General features: G+C 43.3%; 1 protein-coding gene across 10 annotated transcripts in view; it reads right to left on the bottom strand.

The window, feature by feature from the left end:
- Positions 1–15,556, bottom strand: part of CADPS2 (calcium dependent secretion activator 2) — a 401,370-nt gene that overhangs the window by 208,841 nt on the left and 176,973 nt on the right. For all 10 annotated transcript variants that reach the window (XM_056846115.1, XM_056846117.1, XM_056846119.1 and 7 more), the window contains exon 7: positions 7,907–8,018. In XM_056846115.1, coding sequence (XP_056702093.1) covers positions 7,907–8,018 — 112 coding nt within the window. The remainder of the gene's footprint in view (positions 1–7,906; positions 8,019–15,556) is intronic.

The raw sequence follows: 15,556 nt of genomic DNA, 5'->3' as shown, positions 1-15,556 counted from the left end.
GTCCCTAACATGGTACCTGTGGGCTCCATGGTGCCTGTAGAACCTTTTCTGGTGTCTGCCAAGTGTTTTTAGAAAGTTGACAGGGCCTGGTGAGGCATGTGCCCATTCTTCTGATTGGCTGTGCAGATTTTTCAAAACGTCTCTTTGGCAGCAGCTACCAGCATAGCACAAGGATTCTCACTGTGTGACTGAAGGTAAGCTGCAGCAGACATTTTGTAACTGGCTCCACCTCCTGCAGCAGCCATTTTATGGCTGCCATTTTGTGACTGCACCTCCCATGCTGTGTCAGAATTCCAAAGGTGCTCACGGGCTCAAAAAAGGCTGGGGACCCCTGCCCTAATGCCATGCAAACTTTCTAGAGTGCACAAATTGGTAGGCCATGCTGTGGCCAGGAAGTGTTGATAAGACTTCCATGGGATCCAAGTGGTCTAAGGTGAATGGACTGCAACAGGAAGAGAACATTCATGTGCCACTGGCGCCGAAAACACCAAACCCCTCAGAAAAAGAGCACACACCAAATCTGAGAAACACAAGGGCATCCTGTAAGTCTACCTGTAAATTTCACAAACTATTTTGTTATAACAGAACGGCAACTCCTCCAATCTAGTTAAAAAGAGCTTCCAGACCTGGTGCAATTTCTTGTTCTTTCCATGTTGAGCTCTAGTTGCAATGTCTCCCCAGAAAAAAAGCTGCTTTCCTTTCACTTGCCTTGGCTCCCTTGGCTTTCTAATTTCCCCCAGCCTTGTCAGATGATATGCAGCTATCCCTCAACCAATCTGCCACTGGGTGAAGCCCTAGTTGATAGATCGTTGTTTAAAGAGAGCTACAAATCTACTGGCAAGACATTTGAGCTGGAAAAAGTTGTCTCTGCCTTCCCCCTCTGCTGATGAGAAATGTAAATGAGGGACAGAGGATACTCTCCAATAGAGGAAGGAATACCTTGAAAATGCTAAAAATTAACATGCAGGAATGATTTGTTGAGATCTATCTAGTCTTTCAGCATCTCCCAATACTTGGCAGGATTTTGAAAACTCCTTGAAATGGCTAGAAAAATTGAGTAGGGGAATCTCCCATAAATGCATACAATATACTCATGGCCTAGATGTCAGAACACAACTTGGAAAAATAACTAGCAGGATGCTCTATAATAGGTTTTGTTCCCTTTAGAGATATCAGACAGGGCATCTGTACTGCTAGTTTAGCAAGCTCGGCTTCAGTTGTCTAAAACCCCAGTATAGATTTCAGAAGGATTCCCAAGGAATATACACTTTTGTACTATGCAAGTACCAATCCCCCCAAAAATATTTAAAACCCTAATACATCTCAAGTGGGTGGAAAGCTTCAAAATAAATATGTCTGAGATATTTAATGGAAACAATATTAGGCAAGGCATTAGCATGCGACACAGATAACACTAACAGGGCAACAGTAAGCAGAGTTACATCCTAAGTCAATTCGAGTCAACGGACTTAGAAGGATGCGATTCTGCTTAAGATGGCACTGTAAACAAGTTCAACATTTTAGAGTAAAAACAGAAACTGACCCTTGTCTCTTTAATTTGCTTGTTTATACCTCAACAGAGCTAGAGGGCTTGCATGTGTGGAAGGAGGTTTCTATACCTGAATGCCCAAGTGTGCAAAACCGGGGGCTGCAGGGATCTTCTCCTGGATCCACTGATTTTTAAACAGGATGTCGCTTGTACACAGTTGGACAAGGGTATGGCTTCTTATGATTCATGAGATGGTAGTAACTCTTAGAGAAATACTGTAATTATGAGATGATACACTGTGCTGAGTTATACAACATGCCAGAATCCAACTGGAGAATTTAAAAGCTGATTATTTTTTAAAAATGTATTGTCATGAATAAATGGGGAAAAAATTAAAGCAACTGTAAAATCAGTAAGGGTTTGATTGTTTGTTTCAAAATAAAATAACTTTGCACATTTACATTTCCTTCAAATTGCAATCAATACACAAGGAATGTTCCGAACATTTATGATATGACAATAGATTACTTTGTTCTAAATTGCATCACACGGGTAAGACATAGTGCTTGGCATTTAAGCTTTTTTTTTTTTTAACCATTCATCCACTGTAGGAAGTAATTTATCCCTCCATCTGCACAAATCATAGGTTGATAGTTACTAATAAATAACAATTTAACTTGGTATGGTACTAGTTACCAGGACCTCTGAATAACTTAACAATAGGGCTGGAGTTGAGCAGCGGCCCTCAGAGTTGTGTGCTTCTTTCCCTTCCTTCACAGATAAAAGACACCATCAATTATTTTAATGAGGAAGGTATCCCTTCCTCAAAATACTGACTCTGCATTCAATATCCCATTGAGCTCTTACATCAATGGCTTTCTGTGAGGAGAACTAAGAAAGGAAGTCTACAAACAGTAGTTTGTTCTATATCAGTTCCATCAACCACAGCTTCCCTCTTGACCTGTACTTGCTCGAGCAATTCAGTTGATTGAACCTGAACAGAAAATCAGAATTTTACCAATGTTTACATGCAGGTTATAACTTCAGTCTCTTTGAGATGAATGTCATCAGCTTGTGCTAAATCAAACACCAAATGAGACACTAAAGCAGGTTAGAGTGAGGTCACTCCAGATGACCGGTTGGAAAAAATGCCCACAAACAGAAAGCTGTGGTTGAAGATGAACAGTGCGCTTCAGCTAGCAAATAGATGCATCACACACTCTGGTAATGATCCCAGAAGGGTAGCCACATCAGAGGTCAGCAGTATCAAAATTAAAATAGGAGTCCAGCAACGCTTCAAAGCTGTGGTAATCATTTTGTGGCTGGTTCCGCCTCCTGCAGCAGCTATTTTGTGGCAGACATTTTGTTGCTGTGCCCACCATGTGTCAGGATTCTAAATGTGCCCACAGGCTCAAAAAGGTTGGGGACCCCGGAAGTAGATTCTGTTCCAAACATTTCCCAGAGAAAGTGCCAACAAGCTATTTCAAGATTTAAATACAAAATTACAGAGCAGCAGCAATATAAAACCACAAAACAACCTCTCAAAAAACTAAGTATTATTGGCTGCTTTAGGATTTTGCAAGCATCTCAAAGCACAATTGGTTTTTTCCTTAATTAAATAATCAGTAGAACAAGTCTAAATTATCTTTATATTCAAATAGCGTCTGTACTCAAACACCACCTGCTGCTCTCTCATTGTATTCATTTGTGTGTTAAGCAACAACAATGGCTGTCACTTTGAATTAGTAGTCTTGAATATCTTGATACACAAAAGGACAGAACAGGACCAAAAAAAGTGAGATGCTCTCTGGTGTTAAACATTCACATTCCAAAGTGATCCCCCCCAGAAGTATCCTTTTCAAAACAACTGCATACTTAGCGCAGTCACTCCCTCTCTGCAGCCAGTTTCTGCTCAAAGTAAATTTTGCTGGTGCAAGGCTATCTGAGAGGATTGGCTGACACTGAATAATCATAACCATAACTCAAATAAAACAGTACAATTTTATTTTACAGAAGAAGAAGAGAATTGTGGTGTTAACTGGCCACAACTTATTTTCTTAACTCTATAAACAGCTGTAAGGATTGGTGCAGCATCTGGGCAGGATCCAGAACATCTGCCAACCCTAATGCGGACTGATGTTGTTCCTATTCCAGCGGTCCCACTGGAATAGCTGGGGATAGCAGTAACTGGAAATATCTGGATGTGAGCCATTTGATAAAATCCTCCACCACCCTAGGGAGAGACCACCCTGGCCGCCCCAGAACTGGCTTGCCTTGCTACCATGTCTCTCCCCTAATCCTTATGGGGATTCCCACACAGAGGAAAGGGGTTCGTAGACCGCTTTCCTCCTAAAATAGATCCTGCCTGATGCGCACCCAGCCTAAGTTACGACAATAAACCATACATAATACAACTATGTTCTATCTATGCCTAACGTAGGGAGGGAGGGACAAAAGCCGGCAACAGACTGAGGCTTCCTCTGTTGGGCTTCTCTTTTTATTTTACATAGACAGACCAGAAAGGGAACTATCCCCCCCAGTCCATTCTATTCCCCCATGCCTTTTTCCAACGGTCATAACCGCCCTTACTTTTGCCACCCCCTCCCTTCTGCTCGGAGGGGAGAGAACTGATTGGCTGCCAGGCAGCAGCCCACCGAACCCCCCCTCCGGCACAGACATGCCACCCTCTTGCCTGGCCCCAGCAAACCTGGCTCCAGGTGATCCTGGAACCAAGGACTTCTATTACATGAGAGGAAGCTGGAACAATTGCAATACCAAAGGCAGAAGAGTTTATGCTTTTATTAAAATTATTTTCTTTTTAACAGAATGCATATTATGAACACAGCTCCCCCTGCCATACAGTTCAGCCTTTCAAATGGCAATTTTGCTCTCTCTTCATGAATCATTACATACTTAGGGTTGGCACAGAATTATTGTTCCAGGCATTACAGGTGACACTATCTAAAAATGAAACACATTGCTTTTTCTGTTGAGCATCTCTCTCATTCCACATCAAGACCTCAGAGTCAGATGGCCAAGACTCCCATTGTGTCAGACTTAAAAGGGAAAAAATGATTCTCAGCAATAAACATAAAACAAGCAGAAACATTCCCAATGGCAGAGGTTTTATGCTGGCATTAAAAGCATGCTCTTTATTGATAGCATGCACTTATTAACTCTGTCATAAAACTTGCCCAGTCTCTATTATTCAACCTCACCTTTCACAGACTTTTTGCCCAGTCTCTATTATTCAACCTCACCTTTCACAGACTTCTGAGAACATAAAGAAGGGATGGGAGAAATGTGCCTGAGCATTACAACGGAACCAGGAACACAGAAGAAAATCATCTGCTGTTCTTCCCCCCACCCCCGCTGATACAGGGGTGGGGCCAGGTGAGGCTTTTGCCCAGTAGGGCTTTTCATTTGCCACTGGAGATCTGATTGGCTGTGCAGATCGAAAAAGCTTCTACCTGAAACATTGAAGAGTTAATATTAGAGTTATGTACAACCTGGCTCTCAGACATTTGGTGGTTGGCTCCTCCAGCCATTTTGTTGTTGAGCCCATTACCCTATGTTATGCCCATAACCCTGGCTCAAAAAGGAGGGACCTCTAACCTAGATCCTCCTCGGGGGCAGGAATAAACACAGGAGGATTCTAGGAGGAGGCCCACCCCAGGAACACCCATCAAGGTAGAACTGCCCCTCTTCTGAGTGACTTAGGGCAGTCACGATAACTGGAAAAGCTGGAGTTAGGGGGTATATAGCCCGGCACACAGGTCAAGAGAGGGCGTGGGTTTCCTTTGTGAACTACATAGTTCAACTCTATCAGCTAGCCAACTTTGGATAACAACTCTGTGTATGTACTGTGTTCAGCATGAATGAAATTCTGGAATACCAGAAGAGCAGCTGGGCTCCTTGTGTGCCCTCTGGGCAAAGCTGAATGTGCTTTGAGTGAATTCTCAGTTACTAGTGTCTATTCAATATTTTTTGTCCTTAATAAATCTGGCTAACTTTTATCCAGACACGTCAAAAGGGTCTTATTGTTCACATGAGCCAACACAATTCTGTTTCCTCTCAGCAACCTAAAGACCTGATCAATGTTGCAGAGTTGGTGCTTGGCATAAAAACTGGGGCAAGTTAATACATATCTTAATAAAAAGTCAGCAGAATGTCCTGAATTTGCAAATCTCCTGTTATAGAACAAGGAACAGGTGAGAAAATTTCACCATATACCTTGATACAAGCTGACTGAACCAAACACTGTGTAAGACACCAAACACATTTCTCCGTTTACTGGAATGTAGAGGGATGAAGGAGAAAGACTGGTAAGTGCGCACGATGTTCAAACAAGGTCGGAGAAATAAGCTTTCATAATTTATTAACTCTATTTTAACAAATAAATTGCAATAATATTTCAGACGTGCAAAACTACAACTCAAGCAGCTTTTGTGCCAATTTGAATACTAATTTATTTACTGATTTCTATTTTAGATTTATATCCCTCCCCTCCCACACTACAGCGGGGCTTGGGCGGGTAACCACAAATCAAATACATTTAAAAACAGAAACAATTAAAATAGATTAATATGATCTAAAAACAGAGCTCTATATAAAATAAATATCTAAGAATTTGCCCAAATTTAAGAGATGTAGCCTTTGGAATGATTAAGAAATATTTAAATTGGCTTGGCATCATATATTTTTTAATAGACTGGAAGTTGTGATATAATGTAATGTAGCACAGTTAAAAGTACTCAAAAGGCCCCTGTTCTGATTAAAATGAAGATGTACAATTTCAAAAGGGAGCCTGATAAAACTGGACTCTCTGCATTCCCTATTTATAATGGCATTTGCTTTCCAAACCGAAGTACAGAATTCTGAAGATTTACCCTTGAATATCTAGAGAGAGATTTTTCATGGACAATAAAAGGCATTATTCAATCACTAAGTGGTGCTGTGCTGTGAGGAAGAAAAGGCAACACCGTTCAGTGAGGGGAGGAAAAAGTCTTTCATTAGGTAACTTGTCATTAGGAGTCATTTGGCTCAGAGTAACAGAAATGAGTTTTGATTGCTGTAAAAGAAATGTCCAGATACGAGGCCATCCGCTAATGCAAGCCAGAATTACAACAGCTAAGATTACATTATTAAACCATTACATGAACACAATGTTCTGACCAGGAATAACACTGAGCCATTCTCCCTTCTCTGGCTGTAGCTAGGAATGGACAATAAACCAGACAACTTGATGAAGGAAAGTAAAAAACATTAAATTGTACAGCCCGTATCCAGCTCTTTCTGGAGTTCTGAAGCATCCTTGTCCACAAGGCCTCCTTCATTCATTTCAAGAAAAGGGTAGTCTTTGCTTGTGGGTGTCCCATTCAGTACCTGGCAAGCTGGGCAGGAGGTTTAGGAGTCACAGGCAAGAATAAGCAGAGCAGGATATAAAAGTCAAGGCCGGAACTGGGGGCTATGAATCTCCATAAGAAGCAAGCAGGGCCTGGAGATCAGGAGCTTAGCAACTAAGACACTATCCTTTGCCTCCTTCCAATCCTTTGCCTCCTTCCATTTCTGGAAATATGGTACGAAGACTGACACATATTTACACAGGCTTATAGTTCCCAAAAGCCCATACTGGTTTAGGTGCATTTAAGAAAGGTTGTACCCCCTGTACAGGGAGCCATTTGTCTAACGTTATGCTGATAATTATGGGACCTGCATGTACAAAAGCCATCTGAGATGGGAGATTTAGTATGATTGTAAAGCCATAAAATGCCAGCCATAAAATGCCAGCCCTGAATATTTTCAGATATTCCTGAATATTTACAGAATTTTTCAGGAATCAACATTCAGTATTACCAAGAATCCAGAATATCACCTGGATATACCTGGAAAATAACAATAAGGTATTTTCATGTGTGTGTGTGTGTGTGTGTGTGTGAATGTATTATAGGGCAAGAAATATCCAAATGCACATCCCTAGGCACAGCATAAAGGCAAACTAGGGAGCCTGTAGTGGGAAGGGATTTTCCGAGGACATCACCACCTGCTCTTCGGCAAATGGAAATGCCATTCCATCAGAGAAACTGCATAGATGGACATGCGCCACCAAGTTTACTTTCTTCTAAAATGTATCATTTTATCACCAAAAGGTCAGCTTTAGTTTCTGACCTTTTCATGAGAAACACAGATGTAAATTACTGACAAATGCTTCTGCAAGTGCATGCCAGATGTCTCATTATTTTCAATACATTCTAGCCACAGTCCATTAGGAATCTCTCCTCCGCAGTAAAATCAACAGGAGTTACAACACAGTTCAATGGTGCAATAGCTAATTTCCATGGTTCTCAAAAAGGAGATGCTTCTAATGGGTCCTTCCATACACCAGCATCTTAAACTAATGACAAGGTTAGTACTCACTCTCCCCAGCTCCTTATCTTCAAGTGCCAGGACTCCAGTGCTCTCTGTAAAAAGTTTAACTTTGACGACAGGTCGAGGATGAGTTGTAGTGAAATCCCCTTGAGTTCCCCACCTGTAACAAAGAAATGATAAAATTCAAAATCCAAGTTCATGACAACCAATTATTGACATAGTGGCCCCCGTATGGACTAAGCCCCTGTAAACAAATGTAACATTTTTACCTCCCAACAGAGAACACACCTCCATCTGAAAATTCTGCTCCCAGAGTGAAACAGCTTTAATAATTTTCATATATTAGTTTTGTAATTAAAAATATGTAATGTGGCAGATGGCATAATGAAAGACTGACTATATTCATGGAATATGCAGCATTAAGCAGATGGACTTATACAAATTTATGTTTACTCAGTTCATATTATTCCACTAAAATAAACTGAAGACATTAGGATCAATGATACTACATTAAACCTATTTCCCCCCTTCCAAGCATCTTATTTAATTGATTCGTGTAAAGATATAAGCAATTTTTCACCAAATTGTTGTTTGGTTTCTGTTGCTGTGATGGAGGTACCAGCACCAACCTCCACATATGTAAATTTGCCAGTCACATGTATGTGAGACTGCATAGCGATCACAAAATATTGCTTTCCTAGAGTGGTAAGCTGCAGTCCAAGCTCCACTCACAACCTGAGTTCGATCCTGATGGAAGTCAGTTTCAGGTAGCCAGCTCAAGGTTGACTCAGCCTTCCATCCTTCTGAGGTCGGTAAAATGAGTACTCAGCTTGCTGGGGGTAAAGGTTAGATGACTGGGGAAGGCACTGGCAAACCACCCCATAAACATAGTCTGCCTAGTAAATGTTGGAATGTGACATCACCCCATGGGTCAGGAATGACCTGGTGCTTGCACAGGGGACTACCCTTACCTTTTTATGGTTATCTATGCAGTCACACAAACCAACTCTTCTCTTCACCGCTAGTGTCCTATCTCTGTCATTGCAGAGGGAGGGCTGCATGTGCCAATTTGAAGGAAAACAGAAAGGTGCTCATCCTATACATATACGTATCATGCACACAGTGAGCACCAGTTTCTAGGCTGCAGCTCTAGAATCTCCAGAAGATGTAAAATAAAACTCCTTGGTGGACTGCACAGAAACTATGAGAACCCTGGCTACATACTCACAGGAACAGAAAGAAGAGAGACTCATGAGATAAATCTTTGTAGTCTTATAGAGGTCTAGCTCATGAGATGCCCCTTTCATAGAACAAGCCCAATATGGAAGGCAGCTTCTGTGAAGCTCTAGCTCAGCAGAAAGCCACATATGAGAATGTGAGTTTAATCCATGTCTACAGTTTCTGCTGGAGTAAGCGACTCAGCATGCCTGGACACTGGGGGTGCTACATCACTCTATATTGTGTGTAAACATTTTATCACCTTGAATAGGATGTCTTTCTTTGTTCTTAACCTGGGAGCTGCTCTCTGACCCCTCCTCTCTCTGGCCCTTTGTTCTCTCACTTCTCCACATGGAGTCACATGTCTCTACATGTCTCTCCCATAGAAATAATGCCCTCAAACTTCCACATATGTGATGCCGGATTATCTGGCCACTTGTGATAGGGATAGTATTCTTCAGGTTAGGCTTCTGTCTCCTTTCCACTGCAACCTGAATGTGAACTGAATCAACCTGAATACATGTAAGTTTTACCTTTGCAATATACTTCTTGGGAGTTTTAATTTACTGTCTGCAATATCATGCTTCTATGACGGGACAAACTCTGCTATGCTAACCAAATATCCCAATAGGGTTATGGCGGCCCAGAGTGAATTTTAAAGTTAAAAGGAATTTTTCTTATTTGTTAAGTTTGAGCAATTAAAAGGCTCTGCTGCCTGCTGGCAAGAAAAAAGACACTGGGAATTTGCATCTGCTTAACAGCTGTACTCCCAAACTCTGCCTGCATAAAGTTTTTTTCTCTTCCCCTTTCCTTTGGAATTGCAAAAACTATGGCCTGACAACACACCATCCCAGAAAAATTGTGTGAGGATAATTTCAATTCATGGCATTATAGAACTGGACATCAGCTCAAGGAGGAAAAAGCAAATATATCTTTATCTGCTGCAAAACCTTTGGGTCCCATCATAGAAAAGGAGTTGTGATGGTGATCTGAGCAGACTTACCAGCTCGACACTTGCTTTTTTTTACAACTACAAGGCTTTTGCTCTACCCCTTCAGGTCCCGAAAATGAAGAGAATAAATTTAATAATTAGTACCCTGGCAAATTCTCAATTGGTGTACATTCCTTCTGCTATTGAAGGAAAAAGAGTTACCCAGCTTCTTAATGGTGTTCCTTTGTGGGCCACTTTAGTAGGCGAGCATCTTGATGCTATTCTGCATAGGTTTCTTAGAAAGTTAATGGGTGCTCCTTACTGCGTTACAGGGATTGCTATTAGAGCAGAGTTGGGGATTCATTCCCTGGAGGCAAAAGCGGGGGCTTTTTATTTAGCTATCGATTAAAATTTCTCTTTGCTGTTCCTGAGGGTAGCCTTCTAAGTTTCTTCTCCAAGGACTCATATCTGAATCCCTGGTTTGGGTATGTAGATGCTAAACTTCAGAGGCTAGGATTGGAAAATTCCCTTTTGTGAACTATGTCTTTTTCTACAGCCTGCCCTCTAGTTAAAAAAAGATTGTTCCAGTGGGACCTAAACAGTACTGCTTTCTGTGCCTGCCGTGTGTGCTTTCCTGCTTTTTTGGGGTTTAAATATTAAAATTCTTATTGTTAGTATATTAATTTCTTAACCATCCCAATTTACAGAAGAGCTTTCTTTTTAGCAAGATTCAGTGTATCACCCACAGCTGTTTTGAGTGGGTGCTATTCTAAAAAGCCCTACTCCAAGCGTCTATGTGGATGTGGAACTGGTTCTATCAAAACCATGGAGCTTATTTTCCTATTTTATTGTAGAAGATATAAGCACTTAAGAACACAGTTGATCAATCCATTAATTCCTGATATAGACATGCCTGTAGCTAATAAGCTACAATTTCTGCTGGGTGGTTGTGATCCAGCTATCACAGTTCCAGTAGTGAAATTTATTTTTGGTTTATTTGCATTTAAGAGGCACGAGGTTAATTTAAAGAACATATATACAATTAAATAAATTATATACAATAAAATAATTTAAAAAATTCTGGCCAGCAGTTCAGTGTGGTTAGCTCACAGAGTGTTGGCTAGGAGTTGTGCCATTAAAGGAAGGAACTGGTGTACATAAAAGGAGAGGAAACTGCTAAAACATGTTTGAAGCACTGAAAAAAATCTATGGACAGTAGGATGATCACAGCCAAATCTGTTTGCTCAGAGAGCTTTTCTCTACCAAGCTTCAGGACAAAGGGAATGCGGAGGCTTATTCAGAAATGTTATTAAATCTAATTGATAAAATGGCTACTGCTAGTGAAGTACTAACTGAAAAGACAAAAATAGCTATATTTCTAAGTTCATTACCAGAGTCACATTCTCCATTTATTTCAACAATTATGGAAAAGATTCTAAGCTCCAGCGTGTTCTGGGATTGATAAGAGCTGAATACCTTAACTAAAACGGGATATCATGAGCAGAACGAAAGCAAAACTGACTCAAGTTACAGAGTCCAGGTCAAGGGGTGGGAACTAAGTCAACTGACTGCAGAAAGCCAATCCCAGGGACAAAAGGAATGTCCCTCACTGTTTCAGTTGTAACAACCAGGTCGCATCCAGACTGAGAGCTTGCTCAATAGGAATGAAAATGCCAGCACCATCAAACAACCTCACATTCACACTGTCCCGGGACGGGCCAGCTGGCCGGCTCCCGGGCCGACAGCTCTCCCGGACCCACAGCCCCGGGCCCCGGCTTACCCGCTGGAGAAGCGGAGGGGGTACAGCCGGTCGCCCAGCCCCCCCCCCAGAGAATCGGGGGAAGCCAACGCTGCTCCTTCTCTCTCCCCCAGGTAGCCGATCAGATGGGGCCCGGCAACCCAGGAGAGGAGCGGCGGCGCCGCAAATCCCGAGGCCCGGCGCGGCCAGAATGACGCGGCCGCACAGCCTCCGCCCCCCTCAGCTGTTGAGCGGGCGGGCGCGACTGGGGCGGGGGAGAGCGGCCGGCGCAGCTGAAGCCGATCGCCGCAAGACGCCAGCAACGCCCGGCTGGGGGGGGAGCACGGGGGCGGGACGGGGGTGTGGGGAAAAGGGGCGGGGCCTCTCTGGCTGGAAAAGGTGATAAGGCGAGAGGGGAGCCGCGGCCAGGGAGGAAGCCAAACAGAGGTTGTGAGGAGGCGGCGAGAGAGGGAGCCGACAACCTGGCAACGTCTGAGAGGGGAGAAAGCTCTGACTCCCCCTCGGACTGGTCTAAGCCGAGGAGGCTCCTCCGCCCCCACCCTTGGTCCAGGCAGAGACCCCGGGGGTCCCAGAAGCCCAGGAGCGGCGTGACACACACACAGAGATATAGAAGGATTTTTCCCAAACAAAACTATTTACCGTATTTTCCGTCTATAAGACACCCCCATGTATAAGATGACCCCTACTTTTTTGAACCCAAAATTAAGAAAAAAACAGGGGTCGTCTTCCGTGTATAAGACGACCCCCAATTTTGGGGCAAAATTTAAAAGAAAAAAACGTAGTCGTATACATGGAAAAATATGGTAATTACTATGCTTATCATATAGCACCAACTAATTATAATCCCAAGCCTTGGCTAATTGATCCTTCCACACATGAAATCAGATATCAATTTGTTTGATGAACTGGACACAAATTCTACACAGAGGTAAAGAAAAGTTCCCTCAGAACCTGAGTTTCAAACAACCAAGCCAGGTGATCCACACAGAAGCCTTAACTGGGAAAAAAATGACACAAATCTAAGAAATCACACGAAACCCATCTCTGCTATGCACCAATGACTGTGCCTTCACTGACAGACATGTTTTCCATCAAGAAGCAGGTCAACAATTATTCAGGATATCCTTGAAGAGCATTTATCTGGCATTATCTGGTTTTCTATATTTACATGGAATTATAGCAACATTTATAATTTATCCAAATACATTTAAAATTATTTATTTTTTTTATTCAATTAAGTCAGGACCAGAATTACCAGAGCAGCCTCAAACTCAAAATTTATTTGAGGAAAACAAAATAGGGCTTTTGCAAACAAAGAAACCACAAAGAAACCACATCCAAGGCAACCCTTCTTGCTAAATAAATATTTTCTAGATAAAGAAAAGCCCTTGCTACCGGAGCCTTGTGTACTCACCGTGACGGCTCCTTCTGTTCTGGGTTGAAGGCCATCTTGATCCGTGGGTATTACTATCACGTGCCCAGGGAGGCAGGACCAAGTATTTTTTGTTCAGCTTCCTGTCTCCCTGGGCGGGAAAACCCAGTTTACGGACTCGCCGAGCTAAGGAGACAGGTAAGTGCACAGAAAGCAAACAACAGCAATGCACTTATAGTAAAACATTGAGCTCCTTCAAACAAGAAGAGAAAACTTTAACATAACAGCAATGACAAAGAGAGAGCTATAACAATGGCGGACATAGGGAGTATCATAACTGGATACATAAACTATTGTGAACCCCTGCTTTCAGTACTGTAAGCTTAGGAATAATAGGGTCTTGGACCTGAGAAGGGTGGGCAAGATGGCCTTCAACCCAGAACAGAAGGAGCCGTCACGGTGAGTACACAAGGCTCCGTTCTCGGTTCTGGGTGGAAGGCCATCTTGATCCGTGGAATATCCAAGAGCTATACCCCGGGGTGGGACTCAGGGTCATTCCAAGACCTGCTGCAAGACTCTCCTCCCAAAGGCGGCATCCGCAGAAGCCCTAGAGTCAATTTTATAATGTTTGATGAAGGTAGAGGCCGTTGACCAGGTGGCTGCTCTACATATTTCTTCCAATGAAGCCTGCCTATTAAAGGCTGCCGATGTGGCCGCACTACGCACTGAGTGCGCTGTGATTCCAGTTGGAGGAGGTATTTTGTTAGCCCTATAGGCTTCCACGATGCACTGTTTGACTGTCGCGCTTATAGCGGAATTGGACATTTTCCCTCCCTTGTTTGGGTTGGTTAGGGAAATGAAAAGTGCATCGGATTTCCTAATGTCGGCAGTGCGAGAAAGGTAAACCTTTAGCAGTCTGCGTAAATCTAGTTTGTGCCATTCCTTTTCCTTAGGATGAACTGGGTGAGGACAAAAGGAAGGTAAGTGTATTTTCTGGGACCTGTGGAAAAGGGAGTTAACCTTTAGAATAAAGGTGGGGTCAGTTCTCAACACGACCTTATCCTTGTGAAATACACAGAAGCCCTCCCTGGAAGAGAGGGCTCTAAGTTCGGAAACTCTCCTGGCAGAGGTCAAAGCAGTGAGGAAAATAGCCTTCATTCTTAAAATTCTCAGAGGCACTTCCTTTAATGGTTCAAAGGGCGGCTTAGTAAGCGCTGAAAGAACCACATTGAGGCGCCACGTGGGAAAACGATGTACCGTCGGTGGTCTGGTTTGTGTTACCCCTTTCAAAAAGGTAATGATGTGTGGATGCCTAGATAAAGGTGACCCTTCTATCTCTGTTAAGACCGTGGTCAATGCTGCCACCTGTCTATGCAAGGTGGAGGCTGAAAGACCCATCACCAATCCCTCCTGAAGAAATTCCAAAACCTTAGGGATTCCCGGAGATAAGGGGTTAACGGACTTTCGTTTACACCAGAGCACAAAGGCTCTCCAGAGGTATTGTAGATCCTCCTAGTAGACGGCTTTCTAGCTTCCAGCATTGTGTCTACCACTGCAGAAGAATAGCCCTTCTCTAGGAGAGATCCCCGCTCAATTTCCACGCGGTTAAGCGCAGCCATTGAGGTTCCTGGTGGAATATGGGGCCTTGATGTAGTAACTCTGGGATGGCTGGAAGTTCCCATGGGGTCTGAATGGACATTCTTTGGAGGCTGGGAAACCATGGTCTCCTCGGCCACAAGGGCGCTATAAGTATGACCGTGGCTCTCTCCTTCCTGATTTTCCGTAACACTCTCGGAATAATGGGGATTGGAGGGAATGCAAATAGGAGCTCCCGTGGCCAGGGAGCCAGCAGGGCATCCATGTCCTCTGCTTCCCGATGAAAGTACCGAGTAAAGAACCTGGGGAGAAGATGGTTGCTCCCCGAGGCAAAGAGATCCACCTTGGGCTGTCCGAACCTCTCCTGAATCAGACTGAAGATGGAGTCGTCTAGGGACCATTCCCCTTCGTCTAGGACTTGTCGGCTCAGCCAATCGGCCTGCGAATTGAGAACTCCACTGATATGTTCTGCGGAGAGAGATAAGAGATTTTACTCCGCCCAAAGGAGAATCCCCTTTACCTCTTTGTGGAGACCCGGAGACCTCGAGCCCCCCTGTTTGTTTACATACGCCTTGGCCGAGATGTTGTCCGTCCGGACCAAGACGTGTTTGTGTCGAATGGTGTGATGGAAATGGAGCAACGCTAAATGTATGGCCCTTAGCTCCAGTCTGTTTATGTGAAGTTTCCTCTCCTTTTCGGACCATGACCCCTGTGCTACAAGAGAGTGACAGGTCGTCCCCATCCCTCCAGGCTGGCATCTGTGAAGATCTGAACCTGATCCTCTACTATGAAATGCAGACCCTTGCAGAGGTTGCTGCGCTT

The sequence above is a fragment of the Euleptes europaea genome, chromosome 3, assembly GCF_029931775.1.
Source record: "Euleptes europaea isolate rEulEur1 chromosome 3, rEulEur1.hap1, whole genome shotgun sequence".
NCBI classification, from domain to species: Eukaryota; Metazoa; Chordata; class Lepidosauria; order Squamata; family Sphaerodactylidae; genus Euleptes; species Euleptes europaea.
Note: the sequence above shows the minus strand (reverse complement) of the source record. Positions and strands in the feature narration are given on the sequence as shown.